Source organism: Pseudophryne corroboree, chromosome 2, assembly GCF_028390025.1.
Source record: "Pseudophryne corroboree isolate aPseCor3 chromosome 2, aPseCor3.hap2, whole genome shotgun sequence".
Classification (NCBI taxonomy): domain Eukaryota; kingdom Metazoa; phylum Chordata; class Amphibia; order Anura; family Myobatrachidae; genus Pseudophryne; species Pseudophryne corroboree.
This window is the reverse complement of record NC_086445.1, coordinates 945291896-945318433: the sequence shown is the minus strand read 5'-3', so window position 1 is coordinate 945318433 and position 26538 is coordinate 945291896. Positions and strand designations below refer to the sequence as shown.

Sequence of the window (26538 nt, the reverse complement as noted above, 5' to 3'; positions counted from 1 at the left end):
CCCGAAGTGTGGGGAGCGGCTGAATTTCACCAAATTTGGGTTAAATTTTTTTACAAATACAAAAAAAAAACACATTTTTTTTTGTGTCTGACTTATGACCCTATCTCACTTTTGACTGTCTGACTTTTGACTGTTGACCATATAGTGTCTAACTAATGACTGTCTATCTTTTAACTGTCTACGAGCTATACCACACCCATATGACATTTAGCATACTGTTATGCCACCATCAAGGATTGATGTATGTCTTTTAAATCTACGAAGAAGGACATCAGGTGGCGGCCCGAACCCTCCCTTGTGGTGCATAAACCGAACCCCTCTCTCCTTAGCCTAAACCCCCCGCAGTTTAACTCTAACCCTCCCTGGTGGTGCCTAACCTACCACCAGCACCCCCACCCCGGCACGGCAGCCTACTCTAGCCTCCCCTGGGTTCCCAAACCTGTGTGTACATGTGTTAGATGTATAGCTATGCATATATTTTTTCCTGCTTTTCTGACTGTTAAATGACTGCAGGTTGACAAACGTATTCTAGTCTGGATAAATGAGTAAGCAAAACATTACCTCACACACAAGGGAAACCATCATTAATGAAAATAAAGAACCATATAAAAATAGCAATGCGCACAATAAGCCTGCAGCCCGGTAGTTACAGCTCCCTGTCACATTATAATCACATCTAGTAGTAGAATCAGTGTGTGTTAGGAGACAGGGCTGCAGCACACAGCCAAGCAGCACAGGCACCAGCACTGAGTGTATACACACTACAAGGGGCGCACTACCGCCACCGCCCCGCCCACTCACTGTATGACAGACCATTCTAAAAGCTGTTACTGACAACTACACTCTCAGCCAATCGCTGGCGGCCGGGCTGAAACGTCATCTCTCCCAGAGACAGACTGTTGACGGATATAGGGGACGACCAATCGACGATGACCATTGAAACTTCGGCTAACACAGCCCCGCCCCATTCACTTGATCGAGTTCTCTCTTGGCCAGTGGCGTCGTGGCATGGGCGGAGCAGGAAGAGGTGGGGGCGGTTGCCCGGCGGTAGCTGTACGCGCAGGTCGGGGACAGCAGCATGGCGGAAGACGAGAGTGATCAGGAGTCGGAGAGGCTGGTGGAAGAGCTGGAAGCCATAACCGAGGAGGAGCTGGGGGGGCTGGGAGTGGGGGCGCTGAGGAGCCAGGAGTACTGCCGCCGCTTCTGTGAGGTGAGGGTATATGTGAGCGCAGGGAGATGTCTGCCAGGGGCAGTTACATTAGGTCTGTGCCTGTCTGTGGCCCGAGGCTTCCAACTGCCATACTCGTCTGGCCCTGCAGTCCTGCCCCTCACCTGAGTAATGCACTGCCCCTCACCCGGGTGTTGTTACACTGTCCATTACACCTGCCTGCCCCTCACCCGGGTGTTGTTACACTGTCCATTACACCTGCCTGCCCCTCACCCGGGTGTTGTTACACTGCCCATTACACCTGTCACTCACCCGGGTGTTGTTACACTGCCCATTACACCTGCCCCTCACCCGGGTGTTGTTACACTGCCCATTACACCTGCCCCTCACCCGGGTGTTGTTACACTGCCCATTACACCTGCCCCTCACCCGGGTGTTGTTACACTGCCCATTACACCTGCCCCTCACCCGGGTGTTGTTACACTGCCCATTACACCTGCCCCTCACCCGGGTGTTGTTACACTGCCCATTACACCTGCCCCTCACCCGGGTGTTGTTACACTGCCCATTACACCTGCCCCTCACCCGGGTGTTGTTACACTGCCCATTACACCTGCCTGCCCCTCACCCGGGTGTTGTTACACTGCCCATTACTCCTGCCCCTCACCCGGGTGTTGTTACACTGCCCATTACTCCTGCCCCTCACCCGGGTGTTGTGACACTGCCCATTACTCCTGCTCCTCACCTGGGTGTTGTGACACTGCCCATTACTCCTGCTCCTCACCTGGGTGTTGTTACACTGCCCATTACTCCTGCCCCTCACCTGGGTGTTGTTACACTGCCCATTACTCCTGCCCCTCACCTGGGTGTTGTTACACTGCCCATTACTCCTGCCCCTCACCTGGGTGTTGTTACACTGCCCATTACTCCTGCCCCTCACCTGGGTGTTGTTACACTGCCCATTACTCCTGCCCCTCACCTGGGTGTTCTAACACTGCCCATTACACCTGCCCCTCACCCGGGTGTTGTTACACTGCCCCTCACCCGGGTGTTGTTACACTGCCCATTATACCTGCCCCTTTACTCGGCTGTTGTTGTTACACTGCCCCTATACTCGGGTGTTGTTACACTGCCCGTTACACCTGCCACTCACCTAGGTGTGCCCTACACTGCCCGTTACACCTGCCACTCACCTGGGTGTGCCCTACACTGCCCGTTACACCTGCCACTCACCTGGGTGTGCCCTACACTGCCCGTTACACCTGCCACTCACCTGGGTGTGCCCTACACTGCCCGCTACACCTGCCACTCACCTGGGTGTGCCCTACACTGCCCGTTTCACCTGCCCCTCACCTGGGTGTGCCCTACACTGCCCGTTTCACCTGCCCCTCACCTGGGTGTGCCCTACACTGCCCGTTTCACCTGCCCCTCACCTGGGTGTGCCCTACACTGCCCGTTTCACCTGCCCCTCACCTGGGTGTGCCCTACACTGCCCGTTACACCTGCCCCTCACCTGGGTGTGCCCTACACTGCCCGTTTCACCTGACCCTCACTTGGGTGTGCCCTACTCTGCTTATTATACCTGCCCCTATCCTGGGTGTGCCCTACATGGACTATTGTTCCAGCCTCTCGCCCTGAGCTGCCATGCAAGCCTGCCTCCAAGAGGCACACTAACTTGATGTACTTATTATATATACTAAACTTAACCATTGCTCATATAGCATCTACATATTGTGCAGCACTTTTTATAGCAAACTTTTAATCATTCAAATGTATCCCTGCTCCTAGAAATGGAATGCATATTTTAATTAACCGCACAGTTTGTGTAGGTAGTTTTAACTAAATTCTCTGTTTCTTTGTAACTATCACAATTATTGATTTGAGTTGTGTATGGATTGCCTTAATACCTTTTGCAATACTACAGTTTGTGATCTCTTAGACATTATCATGTCAGCACGTTATTCTAAGCTTATTCAATATCAGGTTTATGGTATCATCCATGGTGCCAAACCATCTTTACTTTTTGTGGCCATTCTTGTTTCTCTGGATTTTTTTTGTTTTAAGTGTCACGTTGTTCCCCAGTGAGTCTTTCCTTTGCATTGTGTAGTTTGTGCACTGTTTTGGAGCTTTAACTTTACTATTCTTTGTTGAAGTGGGTAGTCAGTATTCACTTATAGGCCCTACACACTTGGCGATATTCTGAAAGATATGAACGATCTCGTTCATAAATGAACGAGAACTCGTTCATATCTTTCAGTGTGGAGACTTAAGCGATGAACGATGCGCGTCCCCGCGCTCGTTCATCGCTGGTCTCCCGTCGGCTGTGCATGCAGGCCAATATGGACGATCTCGTCCATATTTGCCTGCACTTCAATGCAGCCGGGTGACGGGGGGAGTGAAGAAACTTCACTCCCCCCGTCACTGCCCCCCCGCCGCCGGGTTGCTCGTCGGGCGTATCAGCCGTCGGGCACCTCGGCGGCGCATCGCCGAGTGTGTAGGGCCCCTTATTTTGCTTTCTGTTGTAAAGTGTTTACAATAACAGCCTTGTTTGTTCTGTGTCAGTCTTGTTTCCATATTTGCCCTCTACACAGGCACTTGTTACATTTATTGTTGCAAAGTTGTTTGCAATACATTTTAAATAAAAGCATTGAAATAGTAGAGTTGGGTTTGCTATGCTGTATTGTGTTAAGTTTAGTACATTGATTGATGAGCCCTGTAATGTGCCAGTACACTAGTAGTAGTGATACTCCATAACAAGTACCAGTCATGCACAACAAAACGTGCAGCGGTTAGTCTTTTTATACCAGGCCTGGCCAACCTGTGGCTCTCCAGCTGTTGTAGAACTACAGGTCCCAGTATGCCCTGCTACAGTTTTGCTATTAGGGAATTCTAGAACTGTGGAAGGGGATGCTGGGATGTGTAGTTTCACAACAGCTGGAGAGCCACAGGTTTGCCAGGCCTGATCCATTCTTTCCTTGTCACTGAGCTTAAACCCCCTTCTCCTGATCCAGCTGCTTGCTTCGTCCTTACATAATATTGCTCTGGCTACGTTCATGGTTTGGAGGGTAATTCAGACCTTATCGCTTGCTAGCGTTTTTTTGCTGCGATCAGGTCAGAACTGCGCTTGTGTATGCACCGCAATGCGTAGGCGCTTCGCACGAGTACAAAGCGGATCGTTGCTGGGCGATGGATTTAATGAAGCATCCATTCGCACAGCCGATCGCAAGGCGATTGACAGGAAGAGGGCGTTTATGGGTGGCAACTGACCGTTTTTTGGGAGTGGTTGGAAAAACGCAGGCGTGTCTGACGTCAATTCCGGCCTCGGACAGGCTGAAGTGATCGCAGCGGCTGAGTAAGTTCTGGGCAACTCAGAGATCCCTTGTCTTTTTCTAGAACTCAGAGACTGCACAAAGTTTTTTTTTTTGTTGTTGTTTTTTTTGTACCGCTCGGCTGCACATGCGATCGCACACATGCACAGCAAATATACATTCCCTAGTGGGCGGCGACTATGCGAACACTGGACTGCATAAAAACAGCGAGTGATGAGGTCTGAATTAGCCCCCTTGTCATTTGGTGTGAGGTTTGCTGCATGTGCAATATCAGTAACAATAAGGTATTTTTCTAATATAAAAAGTTGACTGCTTCCTATTGGGCAATGCGGCATTGTTTTGCCCTATGTCAGTGATTGCAGCTAGTGTTAGTGAGGAAATTATATTACAGACCTACAGTTTTCCATGCCAGAAGTAGTGTTGCCGGCTGTCACTAGTAATTTATCATAAAAATGGATATACAGTGCTAGTTTGTTTTAGATTATTCCGTGCAGATTGGGCATCATTAAAAGTTCTTGACAGGGATCTTATTGTGCTTGTGAATCGTCACATTCCGCTTATTGTGACTGCTCAGGAACATGTTGTTGGGGGTAACAAAGTGGTTTCTAAAGGCCCCCATACATCAGCAATTGACTGGGACGATTTGACGTTTTGCTGATAATTGTGTAATTAAATCTGCACTATATGGGGGATTAGAGATCACAGATTACAAGCAAAAAGTGAATGGGATTGGTAAATCAGGCTGTCCAACATGTTGGGTCTGTAGATTGTTACCATACACTAGCAAACAGCAGATTAGCAGACCTCTTCTACTAAACTGATGAGCCTTTCAAGATTGGCAGATCTGTATTTGCTGAAAACTATCTGTAATGTATGAGTGCAGATTAGGGAATCTTTAAAACTGGGGGGAAATCTCAGAACATGCAAATCTTAGAGGGGGTATTCAATTGTTTGAAAAGTCAGCTGCGTGTCTGTTTTTTCCTATCTAATAGACCGATAAAAGCAGACACCCAACTGACTTTTCAAACAATTGAATTCCCCCCTTATTTTGTGATTGCTCATGCCTTTATTTGCAAGTAATTAGCTCATTCAATAACTTGCTGTGCATGGTTTTATTGAATGACTGCGCTGTGTAATAACATTTGGGTATTGTTTTATATGCTACTGCATACAGTTCATAGTGAGCTGTTTATAAAACAGAGCTATCTCTATTTCTTTTGCTATTGTTAAGCTAACGGCTAATTTTTATTTATTCACTCTTTAGTCCTAGAAGTAATATCATCAACAGGTTGTAACAGTGGAGTCGCACTATAACTAATAGTAAAAATATACTTTATTACCTGTCATTACCCTATAAAAGAAACATTACTTTGCCCTGTTTTATTCAGCATGCAGGTACATGCTATTCACCTGTACTGTATTAAAAAAAATAAAAAATAAAAATTTTTCCCTTGTGTTGCCAATGCTTCTAGTGAAGAAGATATTATCGCTTCTTGTTGGGACATTGCAATAAGGATATGCGTTACAATTGAAAATAATGATAACATATTGTAGAAAGATATATGTACGTGTTATAGCGGTTTCCCTGCACTAAAGATTTGAGATGGTTTTTGGCTCTGAAATTAATTCCTGACTTCCACCTTCAAATTCTTTAACATTTTTGTGTTATAGTATAACCAAGTTTGGTTGTATGAACTACTCAATCTCCTTCTAATTACGAGGTGGGAGTGCTGTAATATTAAAGCCACCAGGACAATGCTAATACAAGTGCTATCATGAATTAGGATTTCAGTGATTTATTGGTTAGGGATCTGTCTATATATCCATTTATATACTTTTATTGCTCAACCTAAACCAGGGGTGGCCAACCCGCGGCTCTTGAGCCGCATGCGGCTCTTCCATCGTCCGCATGCGGCTCAATCCGCTCCCGGCCTCCGCTGCGCTACTTCAATGGACTCTCTCAGTGGCGTGTGAGGAGAGCGCAGCGCGCGCCTCTCCTGCCCTGACTCCTGCGGCGATGTCTAGCTTCAATTTGGTGCCGGACCATGAGCCAATCGGAGCTCGCCCTCCCCAAGTGTTGCTCACCGTGCTGCTGCTCTTGCTGCTGTGAGGGGAGGCGAGGAGAGCGCGCGCCTCTCCTGTTCCTCTGACTCCGGTGGCAGTGTATATCTTCAATACAGCGCCGGCCCATGAGCCAATCAGAGCTCGCGATCCGGCAGCTAAGGCTCCTGATTGGCTGCCGGATCGCGAGCTCTGATTGGCTCATGGGCCGGCGCTGAATTGAAGATATACACTGCCACCGGAGTCAGATCAACAGGAGAGGCGCGCGCTTCCTCACAGCAGCAAGAGCAGCAGCACTTGGGGGGGGGGGGGGGGGGGGGGTGAGCCACTGTAGGGACGTGTACCTGCACTGTGTGGCCATAGCTGGCACTGTGGGGGTATGAGTGTCTGCGCTGGGGGCATAGTTGGCACTGTGGGGGCATGAGTCCCTGCGCTGGGGGCATAGCTAGCACTGTGGGGGCATGAGTCTCTGCGCTGGGGGCATAGCTGGCACTGTGGGGGCATGTGTGTCTGCACTGGGGGCATAGCTGGCACTGAAGGGGCATGTGTGTCTGCGCTGGGGGCATAGCTGGCACTATGTGGACATGTGTATCTGGCACTGGGGGAATATCTGGCACTGTTAGGACATGTGTATCTGCACTGGAGGCATATCTGGCACTGTGGGGACATGTGTATCTGGCACTGGGGCATATATTTATCTGGCACTGTGTGGACATATGTGTATCTGGCACTGTGGAGGGGGGTATATATATCTGGCACTGTGGAGGCACCCATTTATTGGCATTTTTATATGTATGTGGCACTGTACTGGGACATTATATGTATGTGGCACTGTACAACATGACTAAAAACGGGGTTATGACACAAGGTCATACTCCTACAAATGTCATACCGAAAGGTGCGCGCACAAAAATTAGGTGTGGCTTGGTGAAAACTAGGCCACGCCCCCATTTTTGGAAGTTTCTTCACTCCACCCGGCTCCATAGAAGTGCAGGCAAATATGGACAAGATCGTCCATATTGGCCTACAGGCGACGGGGCACCAGCGATGAACGAGCGCGGGGCCACGCATCGTTCATCGCTGGTGCCTCCACACTCATAGATATGAACGGTATCTCGTTCATTAATGAACGAGAACGTTCATATCTTTGAGTATTATCGCCCAGTGTGTAGGGCCTATTACAGCTTATAGCCGTGTTGACACCTCTAGCAGTAAAATGAAGTTTAGAGTTTGCTTTAACAATTGACAGCTCCTTTTGAATGTGAATGGCACCATGTGAACTATAATGATTGGTAAACCTTTTAAAGAAATGTCAGTTTTAGAACTTTCAGATCCTTGACGAGTCTGCAGAGTTGGCTAAGCTTGAAAACGAGCACAAAAGTATTAAAATGTGATAAGTCATTATTTATGGTCTATAAAATTTCAAAACTTCAGCATTGTTTCTTGTATTTTCTGGGCCTTTGATTTGTATTTGCTAATTGTTTAACTGTTATCTGTTATGGTTAGTTCCTTATATAACATGTCTTTAGCGATTGTTGATTTGCTATGTTGCACTTGAAATGTAAAAAAAAAAATTGATAAATATAAAGGCACACACTTTATAATTTTTGAGTATTAGTCAGTCATAAATTTTCTTAAACATACTTTTGTTGCGTGGTCCACCATTCCTAGACAGGAGTAGCCCCATGAATGTGAATGAAAATCTAGACTTTGATCTCCTATCTGCAACAGGTCCTGTCAGGTAGTTGACACTTCTGTCGGTATAATTACTACTGGGCGATTTTACACTACCCCTAATTTATGCTTTCCCATGTTGGTAACTATAATTGAGTGGTCCTTAAAATAGTGGTGAATGCCCAAAAGGGCAAAAACACAACAAGGTTCATTCTGAGACCATTAGACAAAGTACAGCAAGTACTGACAGGCAGCATTTACCATCCTGTAAAACCGCCTGCACCTGTAAAATTTTATTTATTTTCTTTTCACTTTGTTTCAACAATTCTGCGGCAAAACTGTTAAATCTTAAGGTGTGTGTACACACGGTGAGATTCTTGCTATGCCCGATTTTGATTATGCGATTTCCCTTGAACTCCTCCAGATAGCACAGATTTTGACTATCTGTAATTTCTCTTACGTCCTAGAGGATGCTGGGGACTCCGTAAGGACCATGGGGTATAGATGGGCTCCGCAGGAGACATGGGCACTATAAAGAACTTTAGAATGGGTGTGCACTGGCTCCTCCCTCTATGCCCCTTTTCCAGACCTCAGTTAGATCCTGTGCCCAGAGGAGATTGGGTGCACTACAGGGGAGCTCTCCTGAGTTTCTCTGGAAAAAGAATTTTGTTAGGTTTTTTATTTTCAGGGAGCACTGCTGGCAACAGGCTCCCTGCATCGTGGGACTGAGGAGAGAGAAGCAGACCTACTTAAGTGATAGGCTCTGCTTCTTAGGCTACTGGACACCATTAGCTCCAGAGGGAGTCGGAACGCAGGTCTCCCCCCGCCGTTCGTCCCAGACCCGCGCCGCTGTCCTCCTCACAGAGCCGGAAGATTGAAGCCGGGTGAGTATAAGAAGAAAAGAAGACTTCTAAGGCGGCAGAAGACTTCAGATCTTCCCTGAGGTAAGCGCGCAGTGGTAACGCTGCGCGCCATTGCGCCCACACATTACACACACTACCAGGCACTGATGGGTGCAGGGGGGGCGCCCTGGGCAGCAATATAAACCTTTAAGTCTGGCAATATGGATATAGGCTGCGGAGGCAGTAAGTGTATAAATCCCCCGCCAGTTTTATAAAATAGAGCGGGACCGAAGCCAGCCGCTGGAGGGGGTGGAGCTTGGTCCCTCAGCACTAACCAGTGCCATTTTCTCCACAGAGCACTGCAGAGAAGCTGGCTCCCCGGACTCTCCCCTGCTGAACACTGTGACACAGGGCTGAAAAGAGGGGGGGGCACTTGTGTATTACACAATTTATTATATATAAAAGCGCTATTATCTGGGAATTCTGTTTCCAGTGTCAGTTGGCGCTGGGTGTGTGCTGGCATTCTCTCTCTCTGTCTCTCCTAAGGGCCTTGGTGGGGAACTGTCTCCTTATAGATATATCCCTGTGTGTGTGCGGGTGTCTGTACGTGTGTGTCGGCACGTCTGAAGCGGAAGGCTAATCTAATCCCCATCCCATTGTTTTGTATTGTATATAATCTAAGGAGGAGGTGGAGCAGATGATTGTGGTGTCTCCGTCGGCAACGCCGACTCATGATTGGGTGGACATGTGGAATGTTTTAAATGCAAATGTGAACTTATTACATAAGAGAATGGACAAAGCAGAGTCCAGGGAAAAGGCAAGGAGTCAATCCACGGATTGTACTGTCACAGGGCCCTTCAGGGTTTCAAAAGCATCCCCTATACCAAATAGCAGACACTGATACCGACACGGATTCTGACTCCAGTGTCGACTACGATGATGTGAGGTTACACCCAAGGGTGGCCAAAAGTATTCATTATATGATTATTGCATTTCACAGAGGACCCCTCTGTCCCTGACACGAGGGTGCGCATGTATGAGGAAAAGAAACCTGAGGTAACCTTTTCCCCGTCTCATGAGCTGAATGAGTTGTTTGAAAAAGCTTGGGAAACTCCAGACAAAAAACTGCAGATTCCCAAGAGGATTCTTATGGCGTATCCTTTCCCAGCACAGGACAGGGTACGCTGGGAATCCTCACCCAGGGTGGACAAGGCTTTAATGCGCCTGTCCAAGAAGGTGGCGCTACCGTCTCCAGACACGGCAGCCCTCAAGGATCCTGCTGATCACAGACCGGAAACTACCTTGAAATCTATTTATACGCATACGGGTGCTTTACTCAGACCGGCAATAGCATCGGCATGGGTATGTAGCGCAGTTGCAGCTTGGACAGATACCTTGTCAGCTGACCTTGATACCCTAGACAGGGATACCACTTTATTGACTTTAGGTCACATCTACCGTGGGTAAATCTACTTTTTTGCCTTTTGTTCCCCCACAGCAAAAGAAAACTCCACAATATCGGATGCAGTCCTTTCGGTCGCATAAGTCCAGAGGTAAGGGTAGAGGGAAGAGAACACCTGCTTTGGCTAGTTCCCAGGAGCAGAAGTCCTCCTTGGCTTCTACTAAATCCACCGCGTGACGCTGGGGCTCCACTGAGGGAGTCCGCATCGGTGGTGGCACGTCTTCGACTCTTCAGCCAGGTCTGGGTTCTGTCAGACGTGGATCCTTGGGCGATGGATATTGTATCCCAAGGATACAAACTGAAATTCGAAGAGGTGCCCCCTCGCCGATTTTTCAAGTCGGCCTTGCCGGCTTCTTCCCCAGAGAGGGAAGTAGTGTTAGCTGCAATTCAAAAGCTGTGTCAACAGCAAGTGATTGTCAAGGTTCCCCTAGTCCAACAGGGGAAAGGGTACTATTCAACCCTGTTCGTGGTCCCGAAGCCGGATGGCTCGGTCAGACCCATTTTAAATCTAAAATCCCTAAACCTGTACTTGAAAAAGTTCAAGTTCAAGATGGAATCGCCCCGGGCTGCGATCTCCAGTCTGGAAGGGGGGGATTTTATGGTGTCACTCGACATAAAGGATGCATACCTTCATGTCCCCATATATCCTCATCATCAGGCGTACCTGAGATTCGCTGTACAGGACTGTCATTACCAGTTTCAGACATTGCCGTTTGGGCTTTGCATGGCCTCAAGGATTTTCACCAAGGTAATGGCGGAAATGATGGTGCTCCTGCGCAGACGGGGAGTCACAATTATCCCGTACTTGGACGATCTCCTGATTAAAAGCAAGATCGAGAGATCAATTGCAGAAGAGCGTGTCGCTCTCCCTGAGAGTGCTACAACAACACGGTTGGATTCTCAATCTGCCAAAGTCACAATTGATTCCAACGACTCGACTATCATTCCTAGGCATGATTCTGGACACGGAACAGAAGAGGGTTTTTCTCCCGATGGAAAAAGCCCAGGACCTCCAGAACATGGTCAGAGACTTGCTAAAACCAAAAAGAGTGTCACACCAGTCATTTCTCTAACGTCCTAGAGGATGCTGGGGACTCCGCAAGGACCATGGGGAGAGACGGGCTCCGCAGGAGACATGGGCACTTTAAGAAAGAATTTAGTTCCTGGTGTGCACTGGCTCCTCCCTCTCTGCCCCTCCTACAGACCTCAGTTTGATTCTGTGCCCAGAGGAGCTGGGTGCTTTTCAGTGAGCTCTCCTGAGTTTGCTGATAGAAAGTTATTTTGTTAGGTTTTTTATTTTCAGGGAGCTCTGTTGGCAACAGACTCCCTGCATCGTGGGACTGAGGGGAGAAAAGCAGCCCTACTCTCTGAAGCTAGGTCCTGCTTCTTAGGCTACTGGACACCATTAGCTCCAGAGGGATCGGTACGCAGGATCTCACCCTCTCCATCCGTTCCAGAGCCACGCCACCGTCCCCCTCACAGAGCCAGAAGACTGAAGCCGGGTGAGTATGAGAAGCAAGAAGACTTCACAGGCGGCAGAAGACTTCGTGATCTTCACTGGAGGTAACGCCCAGCACTGCAGCTGTGCGCCATTGCTCCACACACCTACACATACTCCGGTCACTGTTAGGGTGCAGGGGGGGGGGGGGGGGGGGGAGCCCTGGGCAGCATTTGAGACCTCATTCTGGCAAATGAACACATATATACAGCTGGGTACTGTATATATGTAGGAGCCCCCGCCAAAGAAATAAAGTTTAAGCGGGACAGAAGCCCGCCGCCGAGGGTCGGGGCTTCTCCCTCAGCACTCACCAGCGCCATTTTTTCTCCACAGCACGCTGAAAGGATGCTCCCCAGGCTCTCCCCTGCTGATGCACGGTAGAAGAGGGTTGAATAGAGAGGGGGGCACATAATTAGGCGCAAAAAAAGTATATAAACAGCAGCTACTGGGTTAACATTAAGTTACTGTGTTATTCCTGGGTTATATAGCGCTGGGGTGTGTGCTGGCATACTCTCTCTCTGTCTCTCCAAAGGGCCTCGTGGGGGAACGGTCTTCAGAAAGGACATTCCCTGTGTGTGTGTTGTGTGTCGGTACGCTTGTGTTGACATGTCTGATGTGGAAGGCTATGTGGGAGAGGAGCGGGTGCAAATGAATGTGGTGTCTCTGCCGACGGCGCCGACACCTGATTGGATGGATATGTGGAAGGTTTTAAATGATAATGTAAATTCCTTGCATAAAAGATTAGACAAGGCTGATGCATTGGGACAGGCAGGGTCTCAACCGTTGCCTGATCCTATGTCGCAGGGACCATCGGGGTCTCGTAAGCGCCCACTATCCCAAATTGTTGACACAGATACCGACATGGATTCTGACTCCAGTGTCGATTACGATGATGCAAAGTTACAGCCAAAGTTGGCTAAATCACTCTGATATATGATTATAGCAATTAAGGAAGTTTTGCACATCACAGAGGAAACCCCTGTCCCTGACAAGGGTTTATATGTATAAGGGAAAGAAACCTGAGGTAACTTTTCCCCCCTTACACGAACTGAATGAGTTATGTGAAAAAGCTTGGGAATCTCCAGATTAAAAAATGCAGATTTCCAAACGGATTCTTATGGCGTATCCTTTCCCGCCAACGGACAGGTTACGATGGGAATCCTCCCCTAGGTTGGACAAAGCTTTAACACGCTTATCCAAAAAGGTAGCCCTGCCGTCCCAGGATACGGCTACCCTGAAGGATGCTGCTGATCGCAAACAGGAGGGTACCCTGAAGTCCATTTATACACATTCAGGTACCTTGCTCAGACCGGCAATCGCGTCGTCCTGGGTCTGTAGTGCAGTAGCGGCATGGACTGATACCTTATCAGAGGAGTTTGATACCCTAGATAGGGATACTGTTTTATTGACCCTGGGGCATATTAAAGACGCTGTCCTTTATGAGAGATGCTCAAAGAGACATTAGTCTGCTGGGTTCTAGAATAAACGCTATGTCGATTTCTGCCACAAGGGTCCTGTGGACTCTGCAATGGACAGGTGATGCCGACTCTAAACGACATATGGAGGTTTTACCTTACAGGGGTGAGGAATTGTTCGGTGAAGGTCTCTCGGACCTGGTCTCCACAGCTACGGCTGGAAAATCAAATTTTTTGCCTTATGTTCCCTCACAGCCTAAGAGAGCACCGCATTACCAAATGCAGTCCTTTCGTTCACAAAGAAACAAGAAAGTCCGAGGTGCGTCCTTTCTTGCCAGAGGGAGGGGCAGAGGAAAGAAGCTGCACAATACAGCTAGTTCCCAGGAACAGAAGTTCTCCCCGGCCTCTGCAAAATCCATCGCATGACTCTGGGAGTCGGGGCCAGTGGGGGCGCGTCTTCGGAATTTCAGCCACATGTGGGTTCACTCCCAGGTGGATCCCTGGGCAATAGAAATTGTGTCTCAGGGTTACAAGTTGGAATTCGAAGAGGTGCCTCCTCGCCGGTTTTTCAAATCGGCCCTATCGTCTTCCCCCCTAGAGAAGGAGATAGTGTTAAATGCAATACAAAAATTGTATCTTCAGCAGGTGGTCGAGGTTCCCCTCCTTCAACAGGGAAGGGGTTATTATTCGACCATGTTTGTGGTTCCGAAACCGGACGGTTCGGTCAGACCCATATTGAATTTAAAATCTCTGAACCTATACTTGAAGAGGTTCAAGATGGAATTGCTAAGAGTGGTCATCGCCAGCCTGGAAGGGGGGGATTTTATGGTGTCACTGGACATAAAGGATGCGTACCTTCATGTCCCCATTTATCCACCTCATCAGGCGTACCTAAGATTTGCGGTACAGGACTGTCATTACCAATTTCAGACGTTGCCGTTTGGTCTCTCAACGGCTCCGAGGATTTTCACCAAGGTAATGGCGGAACTGATGGTGCTCCTGCGCAAGCAGGGTGTCACAATTATCCCGTACTTGGACGATCTCCTCATAAAAGCGAGATCAAGCGAGCAGTTTCTGAACGGCGTATCTCTTTCACTGAAAGTGTTAGAACAACACGGCTGGATTCTCAATATCCCAAAGTCGCAGTTGGTTCCTACGACTCGTCTGCCTTTCTTGGGCATGATTCTGGACACGACCCAGAAAAGGGTTTGTCTTCCGATAGAAAAAGCCCAGGAACTTATGACTCTGGTCAGGAACCTTTTGAAATCAAGACAGGTGTCCGTGCATCATTGCACTCGAGTCCTGGGAAAGATGGTGGCCTCATTCGAGGCCATTCCCTTTGGCAGGTTCCATGCGAGGACTTTCCAATGGGATCTGTTGGACAAGTGGTCCAGATCACATCTACAGATGCATCGGTTGATCACCCTGTCCCCCAGGGCCAGGGTGTCACTCCTGTGGTGGCTGCAGAGTGCTCACCTTCTCGAGGGCCGCAGATTCGGCATTCAGGATTGGATCCTGGTGACCACGGACGCAAGCCTCCGAGGTTGGGGAGCAGTCACACAGGGAAGAAATTTCCAGGGTCTTTGGTCAAGTCAAGAGACTTGTCTGCACATCAACATCCTGGAACTAAGGGCCATATACAACGCCCTACGTCAAGCGGAGGCCTTACTTCGCGACCAACCAGTTCTGATCCAGTCAGACAACATCACCGCAGTGGCTCATGTAAACCGCCAAGGCGGCACAAGGAGCAGAGCGGTAATGGCGGAAGCTACCAGGATTCTTTGCTGGGCGGAGAATCATGTAAGCGCACTGTCAGCAGTGTTCATTCCGGGAGTGGACAACTGGGAAGCAGACTTCCTCAGCAGACACGACCTACACCCGGGAGAGTGGGGACTTCATCCAGAAGTCTTCGCACAGATTGTGAGTCGGTGGGAACTGCCACAGATAGACATGATGGCGTCCCGCCTCAACAAAAAGCTACAGAGGTATTGCGCCAGGTCCAGAGACCCTCAGGCAGTAGCGTTAGATGCCCTCGTGACACCGTGGGTGTTCCGGTCCGTCTATGTATTTCCTCCTCTTCCTCTCATACCCAAGGTGTTGAGAATAGTAAGAAGAAAAGGAGAACAATCCTCGTTGTTCCAGATTGGCCACGACGGACCTGGTATCCAGATCTGCAGGAAATGCTCACTGAAGATCCGTGGCCTCTTCCTCTAAGGCAGGACCTGTTGCAACAGGGACCCTGTCTGTTCCAAGACTTACCGCGGCTGCGTTTGACGGCATGGCGGTTGAACGCCGGATCCTAGCGGAAAAAGGTATTCCGGTTGAGGTTATCCCTACGCTGATAAAGGCTAGGAAGGAAGTAACAGCAAAACATTATCACCGTATATGGCGAAGATATGTTTCTTGGTGTGAGGCCAGGAATGCTCCTACGGAAGAATTCCATCTGGGCCGTTTCCTTCACTTCCTACAAACTGGAGTGGATTTGGGCCTTAAATTAGGCTCCATTAAGGTCCAGATTTCGGCCCTATCCATTTTCTTTCAAAAAGAATTGGCTTCTCTCCCAGAAGTTCAGACTTTTGTTAAGGGAGTACTGCATATTCAGCCTCCGTTTGTGCATCCGGTGGCGCCTTGGGACCTTAATGTGGTCTTGTGCTTCCTAAAGTCACACTGGTTTGAACCACTGAAAACGGTGGAGTTGAAATATCTCACTTGGAAGGTGGTCATGTTATTAGCCCTAGCTTCGGCTAGGCGAGTGTCGGAATTAGCGGCTTTATCACATAAAAGCCCCTATCTGGTTTTCCATATGGATAGAGCAGAATTGCGGACACGTCCTCAGTTCCTGCCAAAAGTGGTTTCATCCTTTCATATGAACCAACCTATTGTGGTGCCTGTGGCTACACGGGATTTAGAGGATTCCGAGTCCCTTGATGTGGTCAGGGCTTTGAAGATTTATGTAGCCAGGACGGCTAGAGTCCGAAAAACAGAAGCACTGTTTGTTCTGTATGCAGCCAACAAGCTTGGCGGCCCTGCTTCAAAGCAGACTCTTGCTCGCTGGATCTGTAACACGATTCAGCAAGCGCATTCTACGGCTGGTTTGCCGTTACCAAAATCAGTGAAGGCCCATTCCACTAGGAAAGTTGGCTCTTCTTGGGCGGCTGCCCGAGGGGTCTCTGCACTACAGCTGTGTCGAGCTGCTACTTGGTCGGGTACAAACACCTTTGCAAAATTCTATAAGTTTGATACCCTGGCTGAGGAGGACCTCATGTTTTGCTCAATCGGTGCTGCAGAGTCATCCGCACTCTCCCGCCCGTTTGGGAGCTTTGGTATAATCCCCATGGTCCTTACGGAGTCCCCAGCATCCTCTAGGACGTTAGAGAAAATAAGATTTTACTTACCGGTAAATCTATTTTTCGGAGTCCGTAGAGGATGCTGGGCACCCGTCCCAAGTGCGGACTTCTTCTGCAATACTTGTATATAGTTATTGCTTCAATAAGGGTTACGTTATTGTTGCATCAGGCGTGAACTGATGCTATGTTATTGTCATACTGTTTACTGGATTGTTATCACAAGTTATACGGTGTGATTGGTGTGGCTGGTATGAATCCTTGCCCTTGGATTAACAAAAATCCTTTCCTCGTACTGTCCATCTCCTCTGGGCACAGTTCTCTAACTGAGGTCTGGAGGAGGGGCAGAGAGGGAGGAGCCAGTGCACACCAGGAACTAAATTCTTTCTTAAAGTGCCCATGTCTCCTGCGGAGCCCGTCTCTCCCCATGGTCCTTACGGAGTCCCCAGCATCCTCTACGGACTTCGAGAAATAGATTTACCGGTAAGTAAAATCTTATTTTTCTTTTACAAAAAACTAGCCTAATGTCACTTTCCCTGATTCTGCAGAGTTAGATGACCTATTCAAGCTGGCCTGAAAAAATCCAGACCAAAAAAGTTTTTGCGCACTTTCCCATTTGCTTCTGAAGGTAGGAAATTTTGGGAGGAACTCCCGAGGGTTGATGTATCAGTCTCTCGACTGTCCAAAAAGGCGGTGCTGCCTACCCCGGGCTTCTTTACCATAAAGTGTCCTGAGGATAGAAAAATAGAAGCTACACTCATATCTATTTACATGGCAGCAGGTGTATCGCAAAGGCAGGTCATTGCGGGTTGCTGGATGACTCATGCCTAGTGTTCACTCTAGGGGACGGGCAGGGCGCCGGTCCATGAGGGGCACAAGCATGCGCCAAAAAGGGGAATGACCATGCAAATAGGGGCGTGGCCAATTACAAGTAATACCAGAGGGCGGTTCAGGCGGCGTCCCTGTTGGGGGCTTCCCCCAAGCGCTCTCACAGCGTGAATGGTGTGGCATCTTTATACGCTGAGAGAGCAGAAAGAGGGTGGCTGTTTTAGCAGGGCGCCGCAGAAAGGGCAGGGTGGGTTTTGCCCTTAAAAAATCGGGCAGGGCGTGGCGCCCTGCTAACACAGCCTAGCGTGAACACTGCATGCCATTCATTCATGGACCACTCAAATTCAGGAGGGCCTCTCCGTGGCTATGCCCCTGGTCACTATGGTGACCCTCCTAAAGCACAATCAGGTCACTACACACGTCCTCTGTGATTCGCTCAAGGAGATGAGCAACATTAATGCTAGGACTTCTGCCATGGCAGTGTCGGCGCAAAGAGCCTTGTGGTTGCGTCAGTGGATAGCAGACTCAGAATCTAAGCGCAGTGTGGAATCCCTCCCTTTTTCAGGGGAATGGCTCTTTGGGGTTGAGTTGGATACCTGGATTTCCAAAGTTAAGGCTGGGAAATCCACGTTTTCTCCCCTCTGGGGCCCCGCCTGCAAGACGCTCCTAGCCGGGGCCGTCTGTACAGTCCTTTCGGTCTCACAGATTTCGTTCTTAGGCCAGAGGTGCCTCCAATGCGACTTGAGGCACCAGAGGTAAGTTAAGAAAACCTGCAAGCACCAGCTCTCAGGAACAGACTACCAGTTCTGCTTCCACTAAGGCTTTAGCATGACGGTGCCAACCCAACCCGAGGGGATCTCGAGGTGGGAGCTCGATTGCGTCACTTCAGCCGCATCTGGGAGGCTTCCTGCCAGGATACCTGGGTCAGGGATCTAGTTTCTCAAGGCTACAAGCTGGAGTTCGACCGTGCTCCTCCCCAACGATTTTTCAAATCAAGCTTACCAGCTTTGGAGGATATGCAGGTTACGTTGTAACAGGCCATCCTAAAGTTGGTCCAGTCCCACATCATTGTCCCAGTACCAGTACTGCAACGAGGCAAGGGTTATTACTCCAACCTGTTTGTGGTACCGAAACCAGATGGTTCGGTAAGGCCCATTTTGAATCTAACATCCTTGAAGGTGTTGATGTTCAAGCTGGAATCCTTGCGAGCAGTGATTGCGGGCCTGGAAGATTAGGAATTCATGGTCTCCTTGGATATTAAGGACACCTACCTCCATATTCCGATATGGCCGCCTCATCAGGTGTACCTGAGGTTTGCCTTGCTGGACAATCACTACCAATTCCAGGCGCTGCCCTTTGGCCTGTCCACAGCTCCGAGGGTGTTCACAATGGTGATGGCGGAGATGATGTTCCAGCTCCGAGTCTAGGGAGTCCATATTGTTCCTTACCTGGATGATCTTCTGATTAAAGCAAGATCCAGGGAGCTTTTGTTGCTTCATATCGACCGCACTATCCAACTTCTGTCACACCATGGGTGGCCCCTCAACTTACAGAAGTCCCACCTGGAGCCAACTCTGCGCCTCCTGTCTCTGGGGATATTGCTGGATACTGTGGCCCAGAAGGACAAGGTGAGAACACTTCAGGAGATGGTCCGCATGGTACTCTGACCTACTTGTGTCCATCCATCTTTGCATAAGATTGTTGAGAAAGATGGTCGCTTCATATGAGGTGATCCAATATGAAAGGTTCCATGCCAGAACTTTACAGCTGGATCTCCTGTGCAAATGGTCCGGATCACAGTTTCAGATGCAGCGGATGATACGGCTGTCGCCTCAGGCCAGGATTTCCCTACTGTAGTGGCTGCAGTCACCAATCTACTGGAGGGCCGGCGTTTCAGGATTCAGGATTGGACCCTCCTCACAACTGTTGTGAGTCTGAGTGGATGGGGAGCTGTCACCCAAGGGGAGCAGTTCCAGGGCAGGTGGTCAGCCCACGAAAGCCTCCTTCCGATCGACATTCTGGGACTTCGGGCGATCTGCAATGCTCTGCTTCAGGCCTCTTCTCTGCTCAAGGATCATGCGATCCAAAAGTACAGTCAAACAACGCCACAGCAGTGGCGTACATCAATTGGCAAGGAGGGACAAAAAGCTGAGCCTGTATGTGAGAGGTGTCCAGGATACTCCTCTGGGCAGAAAGAAATGCAAGAGCAATGTCCGCAATCTTTATTCCGGGAGTAGAAAACTGGGAAGTGAACGTCCTGAGTCGTCACGATCTACACCCGGGGGAGTGGGGTATCCACCAGCAGGTGTTCCAGCAGATCATCCACTGGTGGGGCTGCCCACATGTAGACATGATGGCTTCTCGTCTCAACAAGAAGCTTCACTGGTATTAATTACAAACCAGGGACCCTCAGGTGAGGGCAGTGGATGCACCGACGTCGCCTTGGCCTTTCCGGCTCGTCTACCTGTTTCCTCCGATTCCGTTGCTCCCAAAGGTGCTCCAGCACATCAGAAATCAGGGAGTCCAGGCAATTCTAATTGCCCGGATTGGCCTTGGAGAGCGTGGTACGCGGATCTTCTGTACATGTCCGTTGAAGACCCTTGGTCTCTACCACTACGAAGAGATCTTCTTCAACAAGGACCATTCGTCTACCCGGACTTACGGCGACTTCATTTGACGGCATGGAGGTTGAGCGGAACATCCTAGCTCACAAGGGCCTTTCTAAAAAGGTTATTGCTACCATGGTTCAGGCCAGGAAACCTGTGACGTCAAAACAAAAATATGATAATATCTGGAGGAGATATGTCTCTTTGTGCGTGGAACGCACGTATCCGCCTGCTGAGTTTTACTTGGGATGTTTCTTGCATTTCTCCATTTTCTTCCAGAAGAAGTTGGCAGTGTTGCCAGAAGTTCAGACCGCTTCACATTCAACCTCTGTTTGTTTGTGCCGCCTATGGCACCCTGGGATTTGAATGTAGTGTTGGAATTTCTGCAGTCCTCCTGGTTTGAACCTCTGATGACTGTAGAAGACAAGTACCTTACGTGGAAGACTGTGATGTTACTGGCTCTGGCTTCTGCTCGACATGTCTCAGAATTGGGGGCCTTATCGTGTAAAAGTCCGTACTTGGTCTTTTATGAGGACAGATCGGAGCTCCGGACTAGACAGCAGTTCCTGCCGAAGGTTGTCTCCGCGTTTCACCTGAATCAACCTATTGTGGTTCTGTTGCGTTCTGGTTCTTCTGCTCCTACGGAGGCATTGGATGCTGTGCGAGCCTTGAAGATCAATATGAAGCGGAAAGCTCAGATCAGAAAGACTGATTCCTTATTCGTGCTCTATGATGCGCAGAAAAAGGGTTGTCCTGCTTCGAAGCAGTCCATTGCTTGTTGGCTTAGGCTTACTATCCAACAGGCCTATGTGTCGGCAGCCTTACCTGTTCCTAAGTCTCTAAAGGCCCACTCTACAAGATCGGTATCGGTGGGCTCTTCCTGGGCGGCTCCCCTTGGAGTCTCGGCCTTGCAACTATGCCGAGCGGGTCGGGGAAGAACACTTATTTTGTTAAGTTCTACAAGTTTGATACCCTGGCCAAAGAGGATACCCAGTTTCGGCAGGTAGTGCTGCAGCAGTCTCTGCACGTTCCCGCCTGTTCTGGAAGCTTTGGGACGTCCCCATCATACTAGATTCCCCAATATCCCTTATGGATGCTAGAGAAAATAAGATAATAAAATAAGATTTAAATTACCTACCGGTAAATCATTTTCTCGTAGTCCATAAGGGATATTTGGCGCCCGTCTCAGTGCGTTGACTATGCTGCAGGTTCTCTTTTAGGTGGTTACCTGTTCAGCTGCTGCTGTTGCCAGCAGTTGCTAGTCGTTATATGTTGGTGGTGTCCTGGTATATAAATCTCACCACTCTTTGTTCTCATGTTTCCTTCTCTTATATATGTCCTTTCTCCTTCGGCACGTTTTTACCTATAACTGCCTGTATGGGGGGGCATAGAGGGGAGGAGCCAGCACACCCAGTGAAGAAATTTAAAGTGCACCGGCTCCTTTGGACCCCATCTATACCCCATCGTACTAGATTCCCCAATATCCCTTAAGAGAAAAGGATTTACCGGTAGGTAATTAAAATCCTATTTTTAGCTTGAGGCAGCAGAAAAATAAATGAGATTGCAGTATTAGCAACTTAAACTACTGGTACATAAACATAGACCTTCAGAATGAACCGGTCTCCATGTTTAGTTAATTTTTTTTGTTATTGCGTAATGTCTTAGGCAATACAGCATCTCAATTTTAGAATTATGTGGTGGGAATAAGCTGTATTATTATGCATATTTTAAGATGTGTGCAAACTGGCATAAAAATGTAACTCCTTTAACCTATATGTAGGCCAAGATGAGTTTGAGCTGAAACACACATTTGTCTGATGTTTGTGTAAAAACATAGTAAGTGTATACATAAACACATTACAAATACAGTATCAATGTATACTTGGCATTACAGCGAATACATGTTATATAGAGATACATTTACTAAGCAGTGATAAGAGCGGAGAAGTGAGCCAGTGGAGAAGTTTCCCCATGGCAACTAATCAGCAGCTCTGTATAATTTTATAGTATGTAAATTATAGATGTTACTTCAGTGCTGATTGGTTGCCATGGGCAACTTCTCCACTGGCTCACTTCTCCGCTCTTATCACTGCTTAGTAAATGTCCCCCTAAATCCTTATATTTGCAAAATAGATGTTTACAAAGGTGTATCTTTTTTCCTAAGTGTACAACAGTACAGTGTGTGTGTGTGTGTGTGTGTGTGTGTGTGTGTGTGTGTGTATATATATATGTATGTATGTATGTATATATATATATATATATATATATATATATATATATATATATTTATATATATTTTTTTTTTTATTATTACAGGTTGAGTATCCCATATCCAAATATTCCGAAATACGGAATATTCCGAAATACGGACTTTTTTGAGTGAGATAGTGAAAACTTTGTTTTTTGATGGCTCAATGTACACAAACTATGTTTAAATACACAGTTATTAAAAATATTATATTAAATGACCTTCAGGCTGTGTGTATATGGAACATAAATGAATTGTGTGAATGTACACACACTTTGTTTAATGCACAAAGTTATAAAAAATATTGGCTAAAATTACCTTCAGGCTGTGTGTATAATGTGTATATGTAACATAAATGCATTCTGTGCTTAGATTTAGGTTCCATCACCATGATATCTCATTATGGTATGCAATTATTCCAAACTACGGAAAAATCATATATCCAAAATACCTCTGGTCCCAAGCATTATGGATAAGGGATACTCAACCTGTACTAGTTTAGTGGGACTCAGGTTCTGCCTGTTGATGCCTGCCATTGTAACAATATGAAATTACAGATTGGCTATGTAGATGTGTTATTCTGAGCCTACTGTTCCAGCTGTATGCTTATGATCCTGTTCTTGTGTCTCCACCAGGTTGTTGAGGAGTATACTGCGCGATGGCAAGTTCCACTGCCCCAGCTTCAAGTACTACAGACGGCTTTGTGTTGCTTCACATCCGCAAGTGTGTCTTTCCAAGCTGAATGTGAGCACGTACAGTATGTTTTGAGTAGACTAGCTTTGTAAGTACACTTTTACATTTAACATATTAGTCTCTTATTTTTCTCCCAGGAATATTGTTTTTATATTCTCCCTTTGTTATCCCTTGTAATGCTAAGTATTGTAGCTAGGTTATGCCCTTGAAAGATATACCCCTTTTCCACTAGCTTAAAAAACCCGGGTTTTCTCCGGCAGGGTCCACAGGTTATCCACGGGATAACAATAGGATATGATGAAGCGACAGCGGATTTACACCAATCGGTCAAAGCTTTTCCGAACTCCCAGCATGCAACGGGCCCATCCATATATCCCCGCCTCCTTGCTCAGGCAAATCAGGTTTTTGTTTGGTGCGGCAGGAGCCGGACCATGGTTAGAAGGCTGCTGGTTTTTAGCAGCCCTAAGATTTCTTATTTTATTTTTATAGTCTTACTATTTTTCTTGAGTGATCTTTCTAAACAGCGTCTTATACGTACCTTAGAAAGAGTCGCTACAACAACTCTCCGCCGGGTCGTGACAACGCATACCCACGAGTACAGTGCTGTTTCGGCGGGCGTCTGTGTTGGATATACTAGCAGGTCCAGCAGACGTTACCAGGCTGTGGCCGGAGCACGGGGAGAAGGTAAGGCATCAGTTCCGCTTAGTAGGGAAATACGGACACAGCCGCACTGTTTTGGGAGGAGACTACCAAACAGTCGCTGACGCGGCTGCCACCACAGGTGCGCCAGCGCTAGGCCTTAGGGATCAGAGGCTCCAGGAATAGTATGAGGCCGTGATCCCTAGGGTTGATGTCAGCAGTGGGGAGTCAGATGCTCTCCTGGTAGCCTCTCCCCCGGTTCTTGACCAGTTTCCTCTGAGTCTCCTGCCATGAACTGTAACAGGCTTCCGTCTCAGACGCTGTACATGCAGGGGACCCAGTCGCAGCATAGACGTCTGTATGACTGGTGCGTCGGTGTTCACTGAGTGTCTGTGCTCACTATAGGTACATGGAGCGGCAGTGTACACTAGTGGTGTCTGGATCCACTCAGCGTTCGCTAACGTATTGATCGGTCCTGGAAGCGAGGTGAGTCTCCCTGTATCCCACTCTACTGAGTACGGGTAATTCAGCACTAAGTCTCTATCTACCCTTTTGATTACGAATAGTTGGATAAGTGCCTATTGCATATGAGTCTGTATACATTTACTGTTTCTTTCGCAGTTGCGTCTGAATACGTTAGATCTGTTTAAACCTGATGCAGTAATATGTTCTCCTACATTCTTAAAATGTAGTTGATGATATGCTCATATTGCTTATTATACTAATGTATAACATGTGACTGCTAGTGTGATTGCTGACTTTACTATATTTCTGTCAGTTTGTTTATTCCGATCCTCAATGCTGGTGCATGGGTAGGGTCGGATTGTATGTCACTTTAAAAAGTTTAAAGTGATTACAGTCACAAATTGTGTAGTGCACTGTGGCAGTGTTGATTATTTATCATGTCTAAGAGCGGCAAAGGTGAAGAAGGTACACTCACAGCAACACCAACACTCATATCATGTTTGTCTTGCAAAGCTGTGTTATCCTCTCAGGATCTGGTTCAGGATGGTTTGTGTGCAAATTGTTTTAGCTTTCACCAGGGGTTAATGAAATATACAATGCAGATTAAGGTGCAGATGGATCCACCTTGGGCTATGTTTGCACAGACTTTATCCCAGTATAGCTGAACGGATAATTCCTCCAACTCCTGTACCAGGGATAGGTTACACTGTTAATCCTTACATGCAGCTCCCCACCTATGGTGTATTACTTCTAGCAGCAGACTCTCAAAAGAAACAAGCTGATAAGACGGTGGTAAGTAAATCTACACCCTCACAGGCTACACATGATTCAGATGAGGATTCATCAGAAGATGAAAGCTCAATAAAATCTACTTGGCATACGAAGAGGAGGAGTAAGGTCTCTGTTCAGTGGATGTAGCTGAGTTAATTAAAGCAATGAAGCTATTCTATCCTTAGAGGATTCAGCAGAGCCTGTGTTAAAAACCAAGGCACCTGTGTTTAAACTACCCAAAACAGTTAAGACTGAGTTTCCAGGGTCAGATCAGCTGACGGAAATTATGGAAGAGGCTTGGGCTATGCCCAATAAGAACTTTAGAATTTCTAAGAAATGGAATTCCAATTATCCTCTTCCAGCTGGGGATTGTTTAAAAAGGGAGGTGGCTCCTAAAGTAGATACGCATGTAATTCGATTAGTGCGAAAATCTACATTCCTATGCGTGACATCATTTAATGTTGTTGAAGGCAAAGGTAGAGTGGATGGTTTTCTAAAAAACATTTTTTTCCCTGTCTGGGACAGTCATAAGGCCAGCCTTGGCTTCAGCTTGGATGGCAAAGGCAGTGGCCGCCTGGGCTGATGCATTGGAGGGGGATTTTTCAATAGCTTCTAGAGACCAAAAATCTTATATAGCTCATATAAAACAGGCTGCAGTGTTCTTGGAAGAAGCAGCATTGGATATGGGTACTATTGCCTCCAGGGCATCAGTTTCAACAATAGCTGCTCGCAGAGCAGTTTGGCTACGAACGTGGAAATCTGATTCAGAATCTAAGAAGGTTTTGGAATCTTTGCCCTTTTCTGGAGATATTCTTTTTGGTAAAGAATTGACAGATATTCTGGAGTCAGAAGCAGACTCCAAGAAGGTCAAGTTTCCTTCCACGTACAATTTCAAACCCTAACGTTCCGGCTTTTTCAGCCCTTTGGGTCTCAAGGAAAAGCTAAAGGAAAAAGTGATGGCAAGCAGCCCCAATACAACAAGTCTGGTAAGACTAAAAAGCATTGGGCTACCAGAGGACCGGTTTAGATAAGCCATCAGCCTGATGGTGCGGGCCTCTACCTGAGGGACCCCAAGGGGGAAGGCCGACTTCTTTAGTTTGCACAGATCTAGCAGCAGTTTACAACAGATACCCTCGTCGAAGGTTTTTTTTTTTGTACCAACCCGTCTCCAGGGCTTTGTTAGAGGCAGTTCAGAAATTGCTTTGCTCGGGAGTAGTCATTCCAGTTCCTCCTGCACAACGAGGACAGGGTTTCTACTCCAACCTGTTTTTAGTTCAGAAGCGAATGGGTCATTTCGGCCCATTCTCAATCTCAAGTACTGAAGAAATACATTTGGGTACTCTGTTTCACATGGAGACGTTACGTGCCATCATTTTGGCCATGGAGCCCAGGGGATTATATGGTATCCCTGGATATACAGGATGCTTACCTACATGTTCCTATAGCACTGTCCCATTAGTGCTATCTCAGGTTCGCTATCCTCCAACAGCATTTT

The 26538-nt window shown here is 47.7% G+C and overlaps 1 protein-coding gene across 2 annotated transcripts in view; it reads left to right on the top strand.

Annotated features, from left to right (window-relative positions):
- Positions 1–853: 853 nt before the first annotated feature.
- Positions 854–26538, top strand: part of ZNF654 (zinc finger protein 654) — a 76980-nt gene continuing 51295 nt past the window's right edge. Inside the window, exons 1-2 of one of the 2 annotated variants that reach the window (XM_063956302.1) lie at positions 854–1210; positions 23111–23256. In XM_063956302.1, coding sequence (XP_063812372.1) covers positions 1079–1210; positions 23111–23256 — 278 coding nt within the window. In that variant the 5' untranslated portion in view covers positions 854–1078. Of the gene's footprint in view, positions 1211–23110; positions 23257–26538 lie in introns of those variants that run through there. The other variant, XM_063956303.1, reaches the window with a different exon arrangement.